The 24,157-nt window shown below is 46.9% G+C and overlaps 1 protein-coding gene across 1 annotated transcript in view; it reads right to left on the bottom strand.

Moving 5' to 3' along the window:
* Tbxas1 (thromboxane A synthase 1) overlaps positions 1-24,157 on the bottom strand; it is a 165,107-nt gene that overhangs the window by 88,427 nt on the left and 52,523 nt on the right. Inside the window, exon 4 of the mRNA XM_087901627.1 lies at positions 12,874-12,970. Coding sequence (XP_087757753.1) covers positions 12,874-12,970 — 97 coding nt within the window. The remainder of the gene's footprint in view (positions 1-12,873; positions 12,971-24,157) is intronic.

The following is a 24,157-nucleotide window of genomic DNA, read 5'->3' as shown; positions in this document are numbered from 1 at the left end:
AAACAAAAAATACTATGAAATACATAGAAATTTGCACAGAAAAAAATAAAACTGTATTTATTATAGATGTCATGGAGGAGGAGCATAGAAAGCTGTTCTGCCAACACACTCTTTGAATTAATACTGAGTGTGACTGTTGAGTGTAAGATAAAACTGTCCTTTTTTATAATGCACCAGGCTGTCCTCACTCTTAGAAATCTGTCAACCTCTTCCATGAAAGGCATGTGTCACCAAGACCAGCCTTAAAATTATTTAATTGCTAAGAAACAAATTTAACGAATGATGTACAAAACCTCTAAACTGAAAATACGAACCATCACTAAGACAAAGAGGACCTAAACACTAGAAAGGGGCCGCATTCACAGATTTGGAAACTATATCATTGATCTGTCAATTCTTCAAAAGTAGACAAGCTAACTCAAAACTTATGTAAAAGATCAAAGAACCTGAAAGTCAGGAGAAATTACATTTTCATCTTTCAGATTTATTGTAACGATAGAATATTTAAGAGACTATGGTAGTAGGGTAGACAAATCAATCAATGACACAAAGCAGGACCCAGAAATAAATACACACACATGATGTCTTGACCTGTGACAAAGATGTTATTTAGTAAAGTGGGGATTGAATGGTCTTCCTCACAAATGATACTGGAACATTTAGATATCAAAATGATCTATACCTTACTGCACAGCAGGCAGGCATCTGGAGATGGCCGTAGCCCTACGATGAAAGGCAAAGCAGGTGAAACTTATAAGATAGTTTCTGAAGCTTGGTGGCAGTAAAGACTTCTTGAGAAGAATGACGAAAGTGATACTGTTAAAGATTCTGATAATCTAAAAATCTAAACTTCATTATCAAGTGAAGTCATTAAGAAAATGATCAAGGCCGGTTGTGGTGACACATCCCAGTAGGATTTGCTGAAGGAGGAGGAGGCGGGAGGATCACGAGTTCAAGGCCAGCCTGGGCTGCACATATTTTAGCCAAGTGGAGATGGCACAGGCCTTTAACTAATCCCAGCACTCAGGAGGCAGAAGCAGGCAGATTTCTGTGAGTTTGAGGCCAGCCTGGTTTACAGAGCTAGTTCCAGGACAGGCTCCAAACCTACACAGAGAAATCTTGTCTCAAAAAACCGGAGAGAGAGAGAGAGACAGAGAGAGAGAGACAGAGAGAGAAAGAGAAAGATAGAAAGAAAGAAAGAAAGGAAGGAAGGAAGGAAGGAAGGAAGGAAGGAAGGAAGGAAGAAAGAAAGAAAGAAAGAAAGAAAGAAAGAAAGAAAGAAAGAAAGAAAGAAAGAAAATAATCAAGGAGCAGGGAAGACAGCTTAGTTGGTAAAGTACTTGCTGGGCACCTGTGAGGCCCAGTGTGAAGCATAGCAATGGGTACTCGCAGTCTCGGCCACTGAGAGTGGAGGCAGGACGACCCCTGGAGCTTCCTGGCTAGGCAGCCTACCCTAGCAGCTAGATAGAGACCCTGTCTCAAAAAACAAGGAGGTTCCTGAGTAACAACGCTAAGGCTGCTCTCTGACCTCCACACATACACTCATATGCAGGCACACATACACACACACACACACACACACACACACACACGCCAAGAATGCTACAGACAACCAGGGGTTGGTGGCTCACACCTTTAACCCCAGCACTCGGGAGGCAGAGGCAGGCGGATCTCTGTGAGTTCGAGGCCAGCCTGGTCTACAAGCGCTAGTTCCAGGACAGGCTCCAAAGTTACAGAGAAACCCTGCCTCGAAAAACCAGAAAGAAAAAAAAAAGAATTCTACAGAGAAGGGGAGAAATCCCCAGTGTATATATCTGTATATATCAGATCATATAAGGATAGGAATTAATTGATCAGAAAGAAAAAAGACAAACACCTTTTTAAATGGACAAAGACCTTACAAGCACAAGAGGACATTCGTCTGGCAGGTGAGCATATGAAACAGTGCTCACTGTCATTATTCATCTCATAAATGCAAATTAAAATGGCAATGACATGCCACAACCCAGACAGAAGACAAAAGAAACAGTGGAGGGTGACGGGCGGGGAAGATGGAGGGCGACGGAGAGCTCTGTCTCAGACTGCCGAGGATGTCAGCAGGCTCAGCCACCTTGAAAACTGATCCGTGGTAAACAGGAAGGCCAGGCACACCCCTGCTCTTGTGTCTCAGCAGTTATGCCCCCAGGAATCTGTTCCTAAGTGTACTTCCTTTGGACTCTCTTAACAATTTGCCTTGGAATAGTGAAAATCTAGCAACTACCTACGTGTCCATCAACAAAGGAGCAAATGATCTCGTGTAAATAAGAGAACTATACAGCAATAAACAAGTCAGATGGCATTCATTTTAGTACCTGGTTATAGATACACCCCACAGACACACTGAGAAAAATATAGCCAGGACAAAATGATGCACTCTGTAAGTTATCATTTACATTAAGATTCAAGAATGGGTAATAACACGTCTGTGGGAACAGAAGCCAGAAGAGTGGTCACCCCTGAGTGGTAAGAAGGAGAGAACTGGAAAGAAAACAGAAGGAGACCCTGCCAGGCATGGGCTCTGCTCTAAACTTGAGCTGGCTAACCGTCATGTGAGTGCACACACATCCAAAAACACATTGGGTTTTATAAACAAGATCCATTGCCGGGCGGTGGTGGCACACACCTTTAATCCCAGGGCTCGGGAAACAGAGGCAGGCAGATCTCTGAGTTCAAAGCCAGCCTGGTCTACAAATGGAGTTCTAGGATAGCCAAGACTACACAGAGAAACCCTGTGTAGAAAAATGAGAAACCATACCAAATCAAACCAAAAACCCCAAACCCCAGACAACGAAAGACAGTACTGTGCCACGCATCTTTAATTTGTGTAGACTTGAGTGATGACAAACACCAAAATGAGAATCAAAATATCTAAGTGGAAGGCCTCAGGTTGGACGTAAACATAGCTATTTGGAGCTAGAAGAACCAACAGCAATTCCCATTGAAAAGGCCTTAATCAAGAACAAACTTGTTGGGCTGGGCCATCCCTGGCAGGAGACAGGAAGCCTGGCCCACTGATAAGGGCCCTGCTTAGTCTCAGGAAGTGTCCACTGTGACATGTGATAGAATTACACCTTGCCGTCTTGGTGATGGTTTTCAGACATGGACCACAATGTAAGAGCTAAGTTAAGAACATCCTTTCTTCTCAGAATTCCCTTGGCTAATTTAGTAAGTTTTTAATTTTTATTTTTATGATACAGATTAGACCTAAGACAAGCACTCTCCCACTGTGTTACTTTGCTCTGACTCAGATTTTCCATCCTCTGCCTATGGCTGAGGTTGCCACCTTTCGGTGACCACGTTGTTGTCCCCTGGGTTGGAATAGTTCATCCCTCGCTGGGCTTTGCTGGTCTCCTCGACCTTGGGTCACACTAGCTTCCTGCCTCTCCCACTAGTTCCCTTGGAGTCCAGGTAGCTGACTTATTAACATGGAATCCCAGCAGGCTCTCACAGTGGGCCGTGCTGGGACCATGTATCCTCATTCGAGGTGTGGCCACTATTTGGAGCTTATAGATCCTTGTGTCTTCTCAGCCTAGAAGAGGCAAAAGAGGCGGGAAGCAGAAGAGGGTTGCAGGCCAGCAGAGGGGTGGAGCTCAAGGACCCCAAGGGATGCCGCGTCACTCAGGTGGTCACTGTCTGAGCATGGCCAGCTGGTTTAGTGTTAGGCACGTCAATTTGCTTACAGAATGCCAACAACATGTGGTTTGCCGTGACTGCCACTGCCACCAACTTATCTGAATCCCACACAACCTTACACACATGGAGAAACTCTCCATGGGCTGTCTGCTCCTCTCTGTTATCTGAAGCCTCTGACGTGTTCACTTGTTAGAGTCCAGTCAATTAAGCCTGAAAATTCTGTCACTTTAATGATTACAATTTCTCTGCTTGAGGTGATTTTATAAAAATACAATCACTGTGACCTGTGTAAAGATTTGAGCCAAGTACGGCTTATATATTGGAGTAGAAAGCCATACACTTAGATCGTCCATTAGCCCCGCACCTGACAGCAAGGGCCCTTCCTGAGATGGGAAGAGAGCCTGGGACTTGTCAAATCCTACTTCCTATGGGATGTTTTCTACAGTTCTCTGCAGAGCCTTTCCGTAGAATAGCACCAGAGATGGATGTCCGGACACAGCACCTGTTATGCTCAGTTTGGACAACATTTTCTTAAGGGATCTGAGAGAGAGAGAGAGAGAGAGAGAGAGAGAGAGAGAGAGAGAGAGAGAGAGATTGTCTCTGTATTTAGAGCTTAGAACGGCTGCAGAATGGGGTGCAGGCAGGATTTCAGGGGACCTGTCTCTGTTGCAGGCTTTACTAATCAATCAGCCTACTGTCACCCATTTAGGACAAATTTAAGGCTCAGTGAGGTCAAGAGGTCAAAACACTGACAGGTCACACAGCTAAAAACCGGTAATAAATTTAAACCCAGGCTTTTAGATCACTGGCAGATGACTGAGAAGAGGGGATGTGGGGAGAAAGAAGATGGTAAAGAAATGGAAACCATGGTGGGAAGGAATGGCGTCAGTCCTTGCCTGACAGTTAACACTGGCAGTCAACTTGCTGGGGTCTAGAGTCACCTAGGAGGCAAACCTCTGAGCACGGCTATGAGGGAGTTTCTAGATTGGGTTAACTCAAGCAGAAAGCCCACCCTAAATATGGGAGGCACCCTCCCATGGACTGGGGTCTCAAGCTGCATAAAAAGGAGAAAGTGAGCCGAGCACTTCAGATACGAAGTGACTTGCTACCTCAAGCTCTCGCTACCATGACCCCCCTGCTATGGTGGGCTGTGCCCTGGAACTCTAAGCAGAAGCAAATCTCTGCTTGTTTAAGTTGCTTTTATGGGGCATTTTGTCCCAGCCATGAGGAAGGTAAGCGGTTCAAGCTGTCTGCATGGAATACTTAGGATACAGCTACGGTTAGACTACAATTGCTTCTGGGGCTTCTTTACAATTTGTCCCCCAAATTCTAGACATTCATCTCCTGCTTGACACACTGGTTTCTACTTCCACAACCAAGAAGGTCAGTGGGGGAAACGCATAATTACACAGATATGATTTTAATCATTTATTTTTTAAAAAGTTGATTCTCTGATGAGTCAAGAATGCAAAACTGGGGAGATGGCTTACCAGGTAGAGGCACCACTGGCAAGCCTGGTGCTGAGCCAATCGCAGAAGCCCACAAAGGAATGAAAGAACTAACTCCTGCAAGTTCTCTTCTGACACATGTGCACTGTGGGAACCCCTCATCCCACCCCAGCTGCGCGCGCGTGCGCGCACACACACACACACACGCAAATCCATGCAACAAGAAAGAACTTGCTAAGACGGAAAATATAAAATCTCCTCCAACAACATTTTGAAATTCAGAAAGAAGTGTTATGAGTTAGAGAACAGCTCGAGCATCCAGATCAATACCACTTAGCCTGGTCCAGTCCTGCATCCCAAGGCCTCACTGGCACTCAGGCCCTAGGAAGAAGATGTCAAAGGTCAAACCAACCCACTGTATTGAAAACCTGGTTTGAGGTGTATTTTATAGATAACCTCAATCCCACATCACAAGCTGTCTCCAGGACCAGCCGTGCTCCCGAGGAGAGCAACGAGATGGGAAGTTCACAGGTAATAAGCAGGCCACTCGTTGGGCAGAACGCCCAGTGGGCAGCCCAGTCTGCATGAGCAGCTTCCAGCTCAGGCTGCAAACACCTCTGCACACTGTCATGTGCTTACATAAAACAGAGGCCTGCCTCAAAAGAGAGGGAGACGTGCAGACAAGGTTGTCCCTCCACATTTTGGGGTGTTCATTGATCTTGCTGGAGGTTTGAGCTGTCAGGAGGAACTGTCAGCTCAGAGCTGTGGGCCTGTCATGTGGGTTGTCCTTCCTTCCTTCCTTCCTTCCTTCCTTCCTTCCTTCCTTCCTTCCTTCCTTTCTTCTTTCCTTCCTTCCTTCCTTCCTTCCTTCCTTCCTTCCTTCCTTCTTTTCATTCTTATTTGCTCTGTAGACCAGGCTGGCCTCGAACTCAGAGATTCACCTTGTCTCTGCCTCCCAAGTGCTGAGATCAAAATGGTGGTGCACCATCACCTCTGCCTGGGTTGCCCTTTCTTAAGAAATGTACAAGGAGAGATGAGTGGTGGGAGGGAGAGGAAAGAAAGAAAGGAAAAAAATTGTCTCCGTGGTTAAGAACACTTATTGCTCTTCCATAGGACCCGGGTTCAATTCCCAGTGCCCACATGGCTGCTAATGACTGTCTGTAACTCCAAGGTCTGACACCGTCACACAGATAAGCATGCAGAAAAACACCAATGCACATAAAATAAAAATAAATAAATTATTTAAAACAAGCAAGCAAACAAACCTTCCAGGCTTGGCCAAAGTGACAAGAGCTTCCTTAGGGCACATGCAACAACCATTGTCACCACGGGAACCGAGAGCCTATTTCTTTCCTAGCTGCTTCCTTTAAGGGACAGACAGGGATCAGGAGCAGCTGAATGAATTTTCAAAAGCTGTGGGTAGAAAGGTGCCAGCTGTGGGGGTAGGGGCAGGTTAAAAGAGGGCAATTTTATGATCAGTAGAGACTGGACCAGGCATCGCCAAGGCCCCAGCACAGCCGGGTCTGACCTGCTGGGGGCTCTGATTGGCGCTCTTTTGCGCTATGAGCGCTTTAAGGGGCCACTGCCCTCTGGTTTTCTCTGAACAGTGCACTCCTTTGATGTAGAAGTAGAACGCTTCCAAGGGACTAATTTGCCTCCTGACTTTAGTCATCTCTGTGGCCGAGTTGTGGTCTCACGGTGACTCATCCTTGGGATTCCAACAGCCACATGATGAGTGGATGAGACGGTCCTTTGAGAGGCTAAATCTGGGGCAGCCAGGGCTCTCAGGGTTTATGGTTCAGGATAAAACCACTCACCGAATCAATCACATGGCTTTAGATGAGACTGTTGTGATTCAACCTGTCCCTAGAGAGGTGGTCTCTGAACTATTCATAAGGGCCTAAGGTACTCACCCCTCCACACATATACTCAGTGGCTTTAATTTCCTCCTCTACGCCATATCCAAGCCAAGACAGTAGCCAGAGTGTCTACAGCCCTCGCCTTTCCCTGCTACCATTTTGGGAGAGAACTCAGTACCTAGGCAGCATGTTCCATGATCTGACACATCTCCTTCATCACTGCATCCAACAGGACCAACCAAACGTAGGCTAAAGACCAGCCCACCCCTCCTCACCCCTCCCAAGAGTAAATTATCCACTAGTTGTGGACATTTCTGCCAACTCATGCAGACTCAGCTCCAGTTTCCAGAGATATTAAAATATCTCAAGTTTATTGCTTGCATGATAACCAAGAAGAAGGAATGAAAAATATGTGAGTAAAAATTCCTAAGTCCCAAACTACTGGAATGACAGAGTGTCTACAAACTCTAAGAAGATTGATTTGAGTTTCATGGTCATCTCTGGGTTCAAGGTTTAGTGGAGCCCTCTGGGGGAGTACCAGGAGTGTCAGAGAGGTGGAGGGAGGAATAGGGACAAGAGGGAGCCAAGACATTCCTCATACAATCTGAGGGAAAGTGTGAGGGGAGAGCTGAGCGTTTGTGACCTATCCAGCCCAGCATTTTGGAGTTTGAAAACAATATTGTGTCCCCCACCCCTTTCTTTTGAGATAGACTCTCTTTATATGGCTCAGGCTGGCCTCAAACTTGTGACTATCCCACTTAAGTCTCCTGTTACAGAGATTACAAGTGTGTGCCTCCATACCCAACTGCAAAGGAACACTTCCTTCAACGAGCTTTTGATTCAATATTTACTCAGAACCGATTTGTGTTAGAGAGTCCCCAGCTGTGTCACCTCCGCTCCATGAGACGTTCACGTGAGACGGTCACATCTCACATCAGATTCCAGACCTTCACACGGCCGTTCTCTACCAACACGACTCAACACGGGATGCGCGAGCAGCAATGGGCTCTCAACGGTGGAAAATGAAGCTATGTGTTATTTAAGTTCCTTTTCATTTAATGCATCAAACTAATATGCCGAAGTGTTTCTGTATCACAGGGGACCTCTTGGTAGACGCTCGCATGGAGTAAGCGTTTAATGTTTACCGAGTGAATGTATAATAAAGTTGAACACTTAAGTAAACACGGCTTATTAAAGGGAAGGCTGGCGTGGCATCGGTGAGGGGAAAATCACGCCTCACTAATCTCCTTGAGTTCTTTGAGCAGATAAATAAGCATATGGAAGGAGGGAGCCACAGAACCCGGTTTAATTTGACTTTCAAAAACCTGTGAGAAAATCCCGCTCTAACGACTGTTTTTTGTTTAATCGAGTCACTAGGGTTGTTTTATCATGAATATGGAATTGGCTTAAAGACCATAAACAAAGCCGAAGACAAGCAGAGTCATTCTAGATGGAAAATTATCCCTAGGGTTTCCTAGAGATATAATCTATGATGGGTCTTCTTACGTGTTTGAGAATGACCTTGCTGGGAAGCAGCTATGGAATCTCCAGGTTCAGACGTACCCCCTACTGTGGAAAAGGGGAAACTTATGGCCATTGGACATTCCTTTTGGAGTCAGAAGAGACATTGTACTCTTTACCTTTCTCATTATCATGGCCAAATACCTGACATGAGGTAACTTACAGAGGACGGCTTTATTCTTCCTCATGGTGTAAGCGTACAGTACACCAGAGTGGGGTTACGGCCGGAACATGGAGCTGCGTGTTTACATCTTGGTAGACCAGAAGCTGAGACAGACGGCTAAGAACAGACCTTAGAATTGCTAAGACGTACTCTCCAGGGACCCACTTCCATCACCCAAGCCCCATCCTGAAAAGTCTACAGCCTTCCAAAACAGGAGCACCAGCTGGGGAGCAAGTGTCCAAACACAAGAGCACATGGGGAGACATTTCGCCCTCACCCACACCCTGACAGTCATTATGTGTTTGGAACACAAAACATAACGAGGGTGTAGAAAATACGCTCCCCAGGCTTGAAAAACAGCACTAAGTTAGGACAAGAGCCAGAAGTCCCAGTGGGGTCAGTTACAAAGGCAAATGAGGCAGGTAAAGGTAAGCGTAAGAGTGCAGAGAAGCGGAGATGCAGATGGAGGCGGAACCCGGTGAGAGCCTTGAAGGACAGCAAGGCTTTGTATAGGTGCAGAAGAGGTGCAAGGCTGAAAGCAGCCCATGGGTACGGAGCAGTTGTTGAGCCCGCCAAACACTGCAGGGGCCATGGCTCGGTTCGTGTGAGCGACCCTGTCCAGCTCAACCACAGCCTCGCCTAAGGTAGCTTATGTACTCCCAGTTTCCAAAAGAGCGACAGAGGCTTTCAGAAGATAGATTTACTCAAGCTCACATTGCTAAAAGGTACAAGCCCTGTTGTTACAGTCCGTCTTGTTTCAAGAGTTGTTGGCATTTGCAAAGATCTGGTGGCAGGCTGGGAGAGTGACTAGAGAGGCCAGGGTGACTGGAGGGATGGATACCTTGTGCTGGAAAGCAGTGAGAGGTCAGGTTGGAGCACGGATTGTCTCTGAGTTACGGAGGCTCTTCCATCTTGTGGGAAGACCTTAAGAGCTGAATGCTTCATCCCGTGTTAAGTGGAAGAGAAAAGGAATTATGAGCTAGGGTCTGCAATTAGGGCCAGGGCCTAGTTTTGGAGGAGGAAATTAAAAAGGGTAGAAAAAAAATAGTGTGTGGGAGAAGCTGACAGAGGCCAAGGGCAACTTTATTCAGTGGCCTCTTAGAACATGCGCAGTGGGCGTGCACCGTGCAGCTCCACCAGAGTGCAGCTTTCCTTGGGGCCAGCTCTCGCGCTCTCCTGCCACACAGCCGTCTTGGGTGCAGTGGGTGGGAAGTCAGAGATTCAGAACCACGATGCCCATGTCGCCTTTAGGGGCTCTGGTGGGCTCAGGAAGCACGGCAGAAACCCAGGGTTCCCTCGCTGCCTGCTCGGATGTGACTTGGTGGTCTGTGCTCTGTGACACACATTCACAAACCTGGATGAACTGTCAGGTCCCTGCAGGGCACAGACTGCCAGGGGTCTTAGGGTGAAAGAATGGTGACTCTCAGGGCAGCAGGAAGCAGCTAGGCTGCTGATTCCTTTGGCCACTCCACAGGGAGACAGGGTGCCAGGTAGTCACCTCCTCCTGGTGACTATAGGGTAAGGAATTGGGCACAGTGTTCTAGAGCTGGAAGGTGAGCACATTTGGGATTTAGGGTGAATGGCCAATGACTCTGCTAAACTTTGACATCTAGATGTCCCCCAAGACACCTGCTGTGGTGGCAAAGTAAAGAGAGTACTGAGCTTGAAGTGGGAGGTGGTCCTTGTACCTCTGCCCATCCCCTTTAGTCTGTGAATGGGCTGACCATGTAACCTCTATGGGCCTCAGTTTCCTTGTCTGTGAAATGGAAAGTCTCCGTACCAGTCTTATATATATTTTTTTAATTTTATGCGTAGAGTGTCTGCCTGAATGTATGTCTGTGTACCACGTGGGCACAGGGCCGGTAGAGGCCAGAAAGCGGCATTAGAGTCCCTTGAACCGGAATGACAGGAAATCGTGAACTGTCATATGGGTGCCGAAAGCCAAATCCAGGTCCTCTGCAAGAGTAGCAAGTACTCTGAACTGTTGAGCCATCTGTCCACCCCTCATGTATTCCATAGTGACCGAAAACCCATGCTGTGGTTCAATAAGCACAGGAGGCAGGAGGATGCCTGCCGTTTGATCGCTCTGTCCGAAGCGTCACGTAATTAACTATTGCCACCTGAACCACGGATCATCTGCTCTTCCCACAGCCGTGGGAGCCTCCCCACGTGTGCTGCAAATGTGGAGAACTGCTCGCTCCACAAGACCTGAGGACACAATGCTCTCTTCTCCCTCCTTACACTTGGCACTCTTGGAGTGTCTGGCCTATGGCAGGTCTGCACAGGGCTGCTAAATGGTCAACCAAGGAACGAGAGATTACCTACCATCTCTGTAAGAACGGTAAGGGACGTTTGAGGTTGGAGAGATGGCTCAGCAGCTAAAATGCTTGCCACATGTGAGGGCCCCTGTAAAGTCAGATTTGGCAGCACGTGTCTTCAATCCCAGTGTTTCTACAACAGGATGGGAGGGGGAGGCAGGAGGAGTCCTAAAAGTTCACCAGCTAGCTAGTTTGGGATATATAGCAGCCGATGACAGGAGACTCTCTGAAACAAGGTGGAAGGCAAGAACAGACAAACACCCGGGGTTGTCTCCTGACCTCTCCACCTACACTGTACCTGCATGCTCTCACACATATGCACTTAAACATGTGCATACATACATGCTTACACACACACACACACACACAAACACTTTTTAATTTGATCCTGTAAAAATGGTAGGTACCATGATTGTCCAAATTCTCACAAACATCTGTTAATTTACTTGAGACTCTTCCTAAGACTTAACATGAAGGTCACTACCCTTCTTTATTATAATTTCTGTCTCCTCACCTTGGGAAAGCATGGGCAGCATTGAACACTGTCATTTCTTCTATTTGGAATCTTTTTCATGAAAGGTAAAATCAAGAAGTGGGCTGGGGACTTGAGCTGGCTCTGGGTCCTCTGTGGACCCCTGCTGTTAATACTTGGGGGCTAATTTCCCCACTGATGGTGTTTCTCGGCTCTCTCTAGCTTTCCTAGTTCCGGAGGAAGATGTAAGCACAGACCTTCAGAGTTCACTCTCCCACCGGTTTTTATTAACCTTGCTCGGTATTTCTCAGTCACGTGGTGTGAGCCCTGAGGATCCTCTGGCTCTGAACACAGCTCTAGCCGACTCTCCTGGCTTTCGCATTTCTGCTGGCTCCGGTTTCTCTTTTGCTCTAGCTTTCTTGGAGTGTTCTTAGGTGTAAATGCCATCTTTCCAGCAGTTCTGGGCGTCTTTCAAAAGCCCATTCTCACGGGGGAGCTAAGTTTGGAGGGGAGCAGACCTCAGTCCCTGAGAAGCCTGTGTAATTTGCTTCTTGTTTGTGGCGGTTTGGATGAGAATGTCCCTCAGAGGCGCAGAGATTTGCACACTTGGTCCCCAGTCACTGGTGCAGTGGGAAAGGCTGTGGAACCTTTGGGTGTTTCTAGCTTCACCTTACTTCCTGCTTGCTTCAGCCTCGTGTCTGCATCCTTCTCTGGCCACCGTCTGCCACTTCTGCTGTGAACTCCAATCCCTCTGGAGCGGTAAGCTCAGACACTCTCTTTCTTTTAGAAGTCTCTTTTGAACTTGACATTTTATCACAGCAGCAGCAACAAAATGACGAGCTCCCTGTTGCTGTGATAAACACCGTAACAGAAAGCAATTTGGAGAGGAAAGGGTTTATTTTCGCTTACATCTTCCAGGGCAGAAGCTGAGGCGGAGACCATGGCTGAACATTTCTTTTTTTTTAATATTTATTCATTTATTATGCATACAATATCTGCCTACATGTGTGCCTGCAGGCCAGAGAGGGCACCAGACCTCACTACAGATGGTTGTGAGCCACCATATGGTTGCTGGGAATTGAACTCAAGACCTTTGGAAGAGCAGGCAATGCTCTTAACCACTGAGCCATCTCTCTAGCCCCCATGGCTGAACATTTTTTACTGGCTTATATTCAGCTACCTTTCTAGGGATGGTACCACCCACAGTAGGCTGGGGCATCCAGCACCAATTAGCCATCAAAAAAATGCCCCCACAGACCAATCTGATGGAGGTAATTCCTCTGCTGAGTTCCCACCTCATAAGTGTGTCAAACTATCAACCAAGGTTAACTATCGCAAGCCACTCTTACACACCTGCAAGTTCTTACATTTTAGGATGACCCCACCCCCATTCATCCACACACCGAGAGGAACTACGTACCATTCTGTTGGGAAAGCTGCTGAAGTTCTCCACCAACACCTGCTTGATCATGTCTGGTTCAGAAATGACAATATACATCCGACGACCAAGGTAGTACCTAGGAGGGATCAAACAAATTGCTTTTAAAATATGGCGCTTTTACCTGTTTCTCCCCCACTCCCCCACAACAAAAGAACTCACAGACATTTAGAACGAAGGGTGAACAATTACTGGGAAGTAAATACGTAGAGATGGGAGAGTACACGCTCCAATGGTGAGCAATAGTAGATTCGAGATAAAGTGTCGCCGAGGCACTCCCCATCAACACCTACAAACTGCCACCTTGTCCCAGGACTGGAGCTTTAGATAAGACACCGGCCCTGACTCAGGCAGCTTATGGGCTGAGAGAAAAGGCCGGTCGATAAATGTCAGCGCACTAACAAGGGCTCCCGAGATCCAACAGTGAGGTGAAGGGGAATGGCAGAGTTTTCCAGACACAAGAGGTTGGCATTTGAGAATGAAAACATTTATACTAATTCCACGCTGAATGAATAAGCAGATGCCAGGGAGAACACAGGAATGATTAACCCTGCTTCCGAAAGGCTCAGCTCTGTACAAGGGAGCTCAGCGGATACTGCCCACATCCAAGAGGCGGAGGACGGCCTCAGCCAGCCACCTGCTGCTGGTGAACTCTGGCCAGAGGGGGCGCTTACACACATGGTTTATCTTTATGAAGGTACCGAGGACCCAAACCACCAACACCCCTTCCCTCACCTTCACTGGCCCTCCCCCTCCCCCCCCCCCCGCCCTCACCCCTCCGCTCTCACCCCCACCCCCACCTGCTCGGGTAGCACTGTGACTAGGGACTAACTGTGCTCGGCAAAGCTGAATGAATAATTATGGGGCCCGCTGCCAGGCATGCTTCCAGATGAGCTGATGCATTCCTGGGTGTAACTGGTCGGCTGGTGCCGCCTGTTCAGAGAGCATCGTGGGTCAGATTTTAAAAGGGAAACCACATTAACAAAAAAAGGAGCTGAGTTTGCCCTAGGATTCTAACTCAGCTTTCCCTAAGCCAAAATGATGTTCATTTCAAAATTAGTTTTCCCGTCACCAAAAATGCGAAGGAAAAACAAGAAGAAAGGGACTGTTGTGATGGCCCGGTTGGCAAAGTACCTGTCACCCGACCTTGAGGAGCTGAGTTCAGATCCCCAGCAGTCATGGAAAGAGAACTGGCTCTGGCCATGTGCTTCCCCAGGGCTGGGAGAGAGTCACAGAGATGGTGGGTTCCTGGAATCACTGATTGGCCAGCCTGTGAGCCCCAGGTTCAGTAAAAGACCTTGTCTCAAAAGATGAAGTGGAGAGTGACTGAAGGTGCCCCCCAACATTAGCCTCCACATCATGCACACACATGCGCACCCACACACACATGTGCACAATGCTTGAGTGAGGTACACAACAGAACACATGCATACATACTTCATTTTTTTTTTAAGAAAAAGGATTTATCTGGCAACTATTAGGCACTCAGAAAATATTCAACCAACTGATCATATTTTCCAAAATTGTTAGGGAAGTCTTTGGACCACAGGAATTCAACAGATGTGGTGCAAGGAAAGAACGGCCACCAACTAGTTCCTTACTGTTTTTAATCAAGAACACTGAAAATAACCCAGTGCAGCCATTGCCAACACTTTTATAAAGTCTGTGGCAGGTGTCACGGAGTCCTCTGAGGACCAGAGAGAGAACCAGACTATAGATGTCCGACCCAGAAGAAAGAACACTTACAGGACTCTGTCCACATCGAGAAGGGTTCGGAACCCTTGCCTCCGCCCATAACAGGGCTCTCAGACTTGAAGTGTGCTGTAAGCCACCTCCATCTGAAGAAGCGCTAGCTGAAAAATCCCCCAGTCTGAAAAAAGACTAGGTTAAAAATTCAAGCAGCTAAATGAACCTCAAACACAAAGAAACACACAACAAGATGCGTCACAATGACGCTTCCGGGAGAAAAATGGAGAAAGAAGAAAAATCTTTAACATGACTTCTTGTCGGGAACTAATTCAAAGGGTGGAAGATTTCTCATCAGAAATCATGGGGCCTGAGACTGACGAGACAGCTCGGTAGGTGGGAGCAATTGTGCAAATAAGAGGACCTGAGTTGAGATTCCCCAGAACCAGGTGTGGCAGAGGGTTTCTGTAATCGCAGTGTGTGGAGACAGGAAGGTGGCCGGGATGGCTTAGCTCCGGGCTCTGTGAGAGACCCTGCCGTAGAGGAGCGAGATGGAGAATGACAGGGAGGACATAGGAACAACACACAAACAGGGAGGGAAAGGTAGTCAGGGGGAGAGAGAGAGAATGGAAGCTGGAGGACTGGAGAGGTGACTCAGTTGACCTGCTTGCTGCTGAACTTGAGTTCAAATTTCCAGCAGCCATGGAGGGAAAAACTGGACATGGCAGCACACACCTCTAATCCTAAGACTGGAGAGGGAGCGATGGGAGACCCCTTGGCCCTTGCTGGCCAGACAATCCTGCCAAACAGTGAGATCCAATTTCAGGGAAACATCCTGTCTCAAAATACAAAATTAAGAGAGATAGACGAAGACTTCCAACATTGGTCTCTGACTTCCATGCACATAAGTACACATGTACACATGCACAAACATGTACACATGTGCGCGTGTACAAACATGCACACATACATATGCATAAATGTTTACATACACAAGCCAAAATCCTGGAGGTCAGCGGAATTGGCATATTTTAGCTGATACAGGCAAAAACTTCCCAGTATCTACCTGGTGAATGTATCTTTCAGGAAACAGGTTAAACATTGCGCTTTAAGAAGAACAACTGAAAGAATTTATCACTAGCAGCTCTACCCTTACGGAGACTCTCCAGTGAGCAGTGGAATGATAAACAGAAGGAGCATCATAAAACAAGGACCACAGGTGAACACAGCTGGCTAGCTATCCCTCTGCTCATCCACTTCTTCAAGGATACTGGGTGGCTGGAGCAGGAGCCAACATCTCACCAGCTGTGATCAGCACCCTTGGAAGAAAAGCTGGAGACGGTTACATTCCGCAGTAAGGAGGCCAAGCAATGTGGAAGGCTTCTATAGTCACTCAGAGTGGTAAGGCAGGCACACTCAACCCACAGGCCAAGATAAGTTCTGTATGCCTATTTTGCCACTACTCAGGACACAACACAGATGATAGAAATATTTTAATAAATCAAAAATAGAGCGTGTGATGGCCCAGCCCTTAGGTGCCCTTGTTGCTCTTGCAGAGGACCTGGGTTTTTTCCCCAACATCCACATGGCGGCTCCCAAGCACCGGGGAGTAAGTGCTCTGGGGAGTCTGAGGTCCTCCTACGACTTGCACAGACTCTCACACACATGCACACAACATAGACAGAAAAAGAAGGGCAGTAAGAGGAGGACAGAGGACAGGAAAGGGAGTAGCAGAGGATGAAGGAAGCGTAGGTGAAATGCTGCCGTGGAGCCCATCCCTTTCCGTGCTGATAAGAATACTAGACACATAGGATAACAGTCTGGACCACAGAAATGACCACGAAAATCTATGACCACAAAATTGGAATTCACAATTTTAAATTCATTCTCACCCAAACTACCACCGCAAGTAAAAATTTTAAAAGTTCAGGGAAAACCCACACAGGACCAACTAGGGATGGAGCCCAGTGATAGAACATTTGCCTAACTCATGAGGTCCTGGATTCATTTTCCGTCATTGCAAAGCAAGACAGCAACACACAGACACACAGACACAGACACAGACACAGACACACACACACACACACACTGTTGAGGAAAGAAATCTAAGAACCCATAAGTAAAGCTGGAGACAAACCACGTTCAGGGGTGAGAACCACTATAAAGGTACAATCCTACTTAAACTCACCACAGACATGATGCATTCCCAATCAAAATCCTATCAAGAATTAACATAAGCATGGACAAACTTACTCTAAAATTCGTATGAGAAGACAAAAGATTTAAAAAACTGATTTTTTTCTTGAAGAACGAAGCAGGAGAAATGAGTATACTAGCAACTTGACTGTAGCAGTTGAAACCATGATATTGGTAGAGAGAGAAATACATACATATATATTCTATACATACACACTCGTAAGTGCATATATAGTTGGAGAAAATCTGAACGATCTCTGTGCATGCATCAGGTTCTGCCTGCTGGTTTTGATAACGTGCTGCAATTTTACCTGCATGCGGTATAGATGCATGTAAGTTTACCTGCATAGGGTAAACTTAGAGATAAAGGAGACGCTGAACCTCCCTGTGCGTTTTTTGTTTATTTGCTTGCAAATTTCTGTGCATCTATAATTATTTCAAACTAAGATAACATTTCATTCAGGAAATTCATAAGCTTTAAGGACACAGACCCATTCTCAGCCAAGCCTGTCCTACAGACTTGGGAGGGCCCCGGTAACCTACATAACATCAGATTCTGATGCTAGAAGACGGGCCACCCTCCTAGGACAGTGGCTCAGAACCTCAGCAGCTGGCCAGAGCCAAAAATGGAGCATTCAAGGAAGGATGGGCCCCACCCAGGCCTACCAAGCCTGGGTTTCAGACAGGGGTGGGACCAGTCACCCGCTTATTTTAACAAGCTCCCCAGGGATTCTGATGCCATTGACAGTGAACACATCGGGGCCCCACCTTACAAACCCTGGTCTCTGTCTGTCTGAACAGAGGGCACGCCCATTTTCATTTCCTCAAATCCTTAAACTATGGGAGGCACGTATATTTTGGCAAGATATTTGTATTGAGTTTCTTATGATCAAAATAATTTTGTACACCCTCTGGATTTTTGTAAAAAAGCAAAATAATACTTGTATATTCTGGTGGAAGGAGTCGCCACGGGAGTCTTTCTGTATTTTTCTAGTAATATTACTAATGCTAAAACCAATTTTGCAACAATTCCTTTAGAATTGCCTCAGAGCTGCTTTATGAACCTCGTGAGAAAACTGGCCCCATTTTACATGTAAATTGTGTAATCTTGTGAATTTATGCTTATAAAAATGCTCATCTGTAGTTTGAGGAGCTCCTGGCAAGATCTTAAATAGGAAAAATGTATTTGACTTACGCAGGTGCAGCCTTCCTTCCCAGAGCCTGGGATGGCTCCACCATGTGAACCTTGGGAACCTCTTCTCCTCGGGAAGCTATCCTCCCAGCCCATGTAGCTCTGAAGGCAAGGTTAATTACGGAACCACACCCCTCAGCTCATGGGATGGATTTCATTATCTGGGCATGGCTGAGCATAGCATAACATCCTTGGTAACTGGTCCAAGGCTTGCACACATCATCCAGCATGCATTGGGATTTTTCCAGACATTGGGGCACAAAAGTGCCATCTTCCTCCTGGAGCACCAAAACTTCAGCTCAATGTATGAATCTGGGGATGTGGGGATCATTTTCCTTCTGCATGGAGGGAACCTATCTGCAGAAGGAACTGAGAGATGCCCTGCAGAGATTTAAAACACACACACACACACACACACACAGAGAGAGAGAGAGAGAGAGAGAGAGAGAGAGAGAGAGAGAGAGAGAGAGACTTTCTAGGGAGCATAATTTTAAATTTCAGCCTCTGGCCCTTGTATCCCTTCACTGGATCCCACAGGCTTAAATTGTGTTAGTTTGACTTGGGTTTCTATCATATATAATCACAAAATCTGAACCAGTACAGTGTTGTTCTGCCTCCAGGAAACTTCCTTCAAAAAATATGATCCCTGTCTTGTTATTTTAGTATGTACTTTGGGTTTAAATGTTTCTACCAAAACCTTTGCTGTAATTTAATCTTCCCTGGGAGGAAGGTAGCCTTCGGAGGTGTGTTCAGGTGGTCCCTTCAGGGACTAATTAGGCCACAGAGACTCGGCCTCAGAATGGATGAATTAATGGGTCACCCCAAGAGCAGATCTGTTAAAAGGCTACTTTGGTACCATTTCCAGGATGTACTCTGCTCGTTGTGTGATGTTTTGGACTCTGCACGGAATGTCCATCAAAATGAGGCTCCAATCAAACGCAGCTCATCAACTTTGGACCTCCCAGCCTCCGGAACTGTGAGTTGGAGAAACCTTTCTTCTTTGTAAGTCGTTCAGTCTGAAGTGTTTTGGTATGTGTTTTCCTGCTCCCTGTTTCTGGCTTCCTGAGATGGTATGGCACAGCATGCCTTGGAACTCAGCAGGTGGGATCTGCGCTCATCAGCCAACCATCCTACTGCAGGGGGCAGTTTAGACACAGACGCCTCAGACTCTGCATGCTGCAGCTGAAACATGGGGGTGAAGTCAAGGTAATCCTAATTCACTGTAGCTTTAATTCTATGAATCTAGAAGGAAATGAAATTCTGGTTCTTGAAAGTTAAGCTGATGGGGTGCGAAGAAAGAGCCCAAACCGTGAAACTGGTCAGTGATGTGTGTCTAGGTTATGGGTCCGTCTCAAAACCTTTGCGGTAACCATCGTTAGCATCAGTGTTTGTTCCCTGTCGTGTTGAGCTTCCTGCAGTACCTCTGTCACTGCATGTAGGTAAGAAGAAGCTATTCTACTCCCTCCCGGGACAGGAAATCAGGACTTGACCAAGACAAAGACTGTCTGACCCCTGTCTAGAGCTGTCCTTCTCCAAGATGTCCAGCCTTGCCTTTCCTCCCAGGCTGGCTGGCCTGGTCTGTAAAATCCAGTACAAGCAGGTGTGAACAGGGCCCAGACAAGCTCCGGCCATACTGTCTGTATATTTTCCTCCTCAACAGACAACTGAGAGCAGGTTCTTTCTTTAATGGACCAGAAACCCCCTTCCAGCCTAATTAAGGAGGTGAGGTCTTGCTCCTGCTAATCCAAGTTGCACACTGACTACTATAGGGGCCAGAAATTCATAACCAATTATTCATTTATATTTATTTATGCACATAATAATTTGCTTATTCAACCCCAAAGCACCTGGTCGAAGAGAAAATGTAGGCGAATCAGTGAAGAATTGTGCAGTTAAAAATAACACTTGTTTGACTTGCTTAATTAGTGGTTTTCTTTTCTTTCTTTTTTTCTTTAAAAAAAAAAAACACAACTGACCAGTCTGACTAAAATAGCACAGCTGCCTTCTTTCTGGGAACCATGACAGGCAAGACTGTTGGCATCAGCCTGGGGGCCACCTGGCCCTATTCCAGAAGTCCCTGCCTTCGGCAGGGGGTGACGAAACTATAGGGCTGTTTGTTCATGGGTGGGAGTGGGGGGGTTGCCACTCACAATCACACAGAAAGATCCAGGCTCCACAGCTAGATGTAGGTTCACCTTGTAAAAATAGCAGCGTGGTTCTGTAATGAATAATAGTCAAGCCCAGTATTAATTGGTGCATTGAAGACGTCTTTATCAAGCACATACTCTGCCGGGCATCCAGCTGACAAAGTCTTATAAGTCTGGAGGAAAGTGCACTGGGCGTGTATCTGAAGCAGGGAGCTGTGGACACTTCTTTCTACTTTGTTCTGCAATGTGTCAGGGTTTAGCAGTGAGTGTGTGACTTACAGAAGATGTAGGAGGGGTTGTCACTGAGTTGGCCTACCGAAGCTGTCAGGGGTCCCAAGGTGAGGTTGTCAGCGCTGTGTCTGTGGGCAACTGGAATCTCAGGGACTCAGTTCCAGACCTTGTTTGCAATTAACAGCTGGGCCACCTTGGACAGATCATGCCCATCTTGAGCCTGCTTCTTTGAGAAGAGAGGTCACGGTGAAGGTCGACGGGAAGTTCGCCAGCCCTGAACTGTGTGTCAGTGGCTCGTGGACAGTGATGGCCCCATCTATGAAACATGAACTTAGAGATGCCTGTGTGTGGGGGGGATTAGGAGGTTACTGATGGAAGCCTGGCACCCCCCACCTCAGCAGAAGGAATCTGAACACATGTGTGATGGATGGGATCTGCTGGACACGACCTGATGTCCACATCAGGCGTCTGTGCCTCAGTGACGGCCTCACCTCCCAGCAGTAGAGGATGCCACAGGCAGCTGCTCTCCTGCCCTCACAGCTCCCCTTTGGCTGCATATGGAAGTGTCAGGAAGCGCCACGGAGAAGGGGGCCGTGTGCTCTGGCAAGGACTAGGACAAGTGGCCAGACTCACAGATTCCAAGAAGTTCAAAGAAAGTTAGCTCGACGATTTGCAGTCCCCGAACACTCAGCTTGAACAGCTCCTCATGGGCCAGCAGCTGCTCCTTGGCAGTCAACTCCTGGGCTCATGGCCCCTGGGAGAGCTGCTTCTTCTGGTATGGAGGCCCCCACAAGGCTATAGAGAAGGCGTGGTTTCCATATTGTTATGGAGGGGGCTGGAATCCCATTTTAACCTCTCATGCCAACTGTACTTGGGTCTTGCCACTTTTACTTAAAGTATTGCAGTGGCTCCCAGTGGGGGTTGTGTCTCCAAAGTTAAGCTCCATTAGGGCCAAACCTACCTTTTGGGGACAGGAGGTAACTATATGACCTCACTCACTGTAAGTTCTGATGGGTTTCTATTATTTGAAATAAGTCTTAACCTTTTCTTAACCTTTAACAGCTGGCCCTTCTGTTTTCCTACCAATGTTCATGGATTCCTTATTTTATATTTTATAGCATCTCATAGGTCAAAAGAATTACTTGACACTCTTGTTCTTGATTAGCAAATAGGTACTAACATACACAATAAGTACTCATATTCTAACAACTTAGTGGACTTTTAAACACACACACACACACACACATACACACAGAGGTACTCCTGCACTCAATGGATGGACATACAAGATTGAAAGCAATTCTTGTAGTGACCATTAGATGTCGCTGCATTTTTCAATAAACATTTACAATATTTAAGGGTGACCCTATGGATTAATTGTGGCATCCTGTGGTGTCTCAGCACACAGTTTGAGAATTACGGTCCCTCACTCTTCTTATGAGAAAGTTATTTGTGGTTTCCTAGATTTTCAGTCTTTATATCCCTCTGCTTTGTGCAGACTTCCCCTCCAAAGTGCTTATTAGCTCGGGAATAACCTACACCCTACAGGCATGCAGGGCACCCACCCTGTTCTTGAGGCCCTCACTCCTGCAGCTGACTTTAAAAAAAAATTATTAACTCTTTGAGAATTTTACATAATATATGTTATCATCTCCACCCCCACTCCCCAACTCTACCGGGACCCTTCCCAACTTCATCCACTTCTTTTTAAATGGCCCCTAAGTCTAATTTGTGCTACCCATCTACCCACGGGTTTGGGACCATGCCCTGTGGTCAACATACTGGGGCCACAACCTCAAAGAACACTGACCCTTCCTTCTCCAGAAGTCATCAACTGCCAATAATTTGTTATGGAGGGGCTCTCATGTCTCTTCCAGCTCCAGGATGGAATGTTGACTGGGTTGATCTTGTACATGTCTTGTGCAGTCCGTAGCTGCTGTGAGCTCACAAACACTGAGTCCTGTCATATCTGCAAGATGCTGGTCCTCTCTAGTCCTCCCTGACCTCTGACTCTTAAGGTCTTTCTGCTACCTCTTCCTTGATAGTCCCTGAGCTCTGGGTGGGTCATCCCCATCTGTGGTTGAGTGCTCCACTGACATTCTCTACTCTTTGGCCGTTTGTGAATTTGTGTGTTAATCAATATCTACAGCATGAAATCTCTCTGATAAGGTTTAAAAGTCTCATGAATCTATAGATGGAGAGATACAAGCTTAGAAGGAAATTTAAAACTCTGTCTATTTAAGCAGAATGATAGTAGAACATTCATCCCCCACCCCCACACCTCCCAGAGCCTGTAAACTCTCTAACCACGGGGTCTTGGCCAGAGTTACAGTACCAAGCATGAACTTCATCCTGTGGAATAAGACTTTAATCTAATTAGAAAGTTGTTCATTATCTCCATAACATTTGAGCTACTATTGCACTCACAGGCATGTCTTGCCATGCTGGTCATTACTGCATTTCATAGGGTTCATGGTTGGAAGACTTGATTGTCACCCCACCCCACTCAGCAACCTGCATAGCACCTTCCAGTACTGTGAGAGCTAGCCAGCACGGAAGAGGCTTTCTACTTAGCCCTGATTTCATTTCTCTATGTTCCATCACCAAAGTACATAGTGTCTTCAGCTAAAACTCCCAAAGCGTTTAAGCGAGCAGGGAATTCCTCTATTGATCTCTCTCTCGCCACATCACACCAATGTCATACCCATTGGCTCCTCACTGCTCTGCACATTCTTGCAGGACACAACCTTGCCTTATTTTCTTCTGGGATCCCCAAGAAGCCAGCAGAGTTCAGGTCCATAGAGGAAGTATGAGGGCAGTTTGCGGAGGCCTTTCAGGAAATCACGTGGTCTCTCCGATGCCCATATTCTTGCCCCTGGAGGACCTGAAGAAGACTCGATACTGCTGAGCTCGGATCTCTTCACTAACCTCTATCCTACTTTCCTGATACCATGTAACCCAGACCATTTTCTAATAGTTGGGGACACCCTTTCTATAGACCCTGGACTGCCTTTTTAGCTTGTGTACCCTTCATCTTGGTGGCCAACATACGAAAAAGCCCCAGATCTAGTTGGACAAAGTGTCACCATGGGGAGTTGGATATACAGAACCCTCAAATCACCTTTGACCTCAAACCAAGGCTTCTACCAAAATATCATCTCCAGCAGTTTCCGTGTTGTGGTGACGCTGAGATGCATTGCCCAGAGGTTTCCTCAGGGAACGGTTTGCCGTCCAGTGCAAAGATAGCTATTGACTCCCCGTGTGTCGGCTTCAGCTGCAGGAAGCTTTGTCACCTGAAAGCCAGCATCCAATGACAGAGCATGTGACCGACCATTTGTCGGAAGATGACCCTGACAGCTGCTGTCCTCCTCATCACAGACACGAGTTCCCAGCAAACTTGCTGTAGCCCATGCCTATCTTGTTGTCAGTCAGGAAACTGGCCTGCAAGACCTGCTTTAACCAGCCCCCGTAGCTCTGAGCAAGGACAACCACCAACATTCGGAGGCCGGGAGCCAAGACTTCATTGTGTGATGAGCCATGAACCATCTATGTCTTCTTCTCCAGCTTTCTACTTCCTTCCCCACTGCCCCGTCCTCAAGACCTTTCCCTAATGGTTCTTACCAAGTGGAGTGTGCCTTCTCCTTGTGCTTCCTTATGCTCCCCACGAGGCCGTAGACAAGTACCACCTCCTCCAAGAAGCCTTCTCCGCTTTCACTGCTTGGATCCCATTGGAGAACAGGAACGTTCCATTCCTGTTCTGTGTTGGGAGTACTATCACTTCCTACCCAGCTTTCTCATGCTCCTTGGGCAGCGT

This window comes from Myodes glareolus, chromosome 25 (genome assembly GCF_982192425.1).
Source record: "Myodes glareolus chromosome 25, mMyoGla1.1, whole genome shotgun sequence".
Taxonomy (NCBI): domain Eukaryota; kingdom Metazoa; phylum Chordata; class Mammalia; order Rodentia; family Cricetidae; genus Myodes; species Myodes glareolus.
Note: the sequence above shows the minus strand (reverse complement) of the source record. Positions and strands in the feature narration are given on the sequence as shown.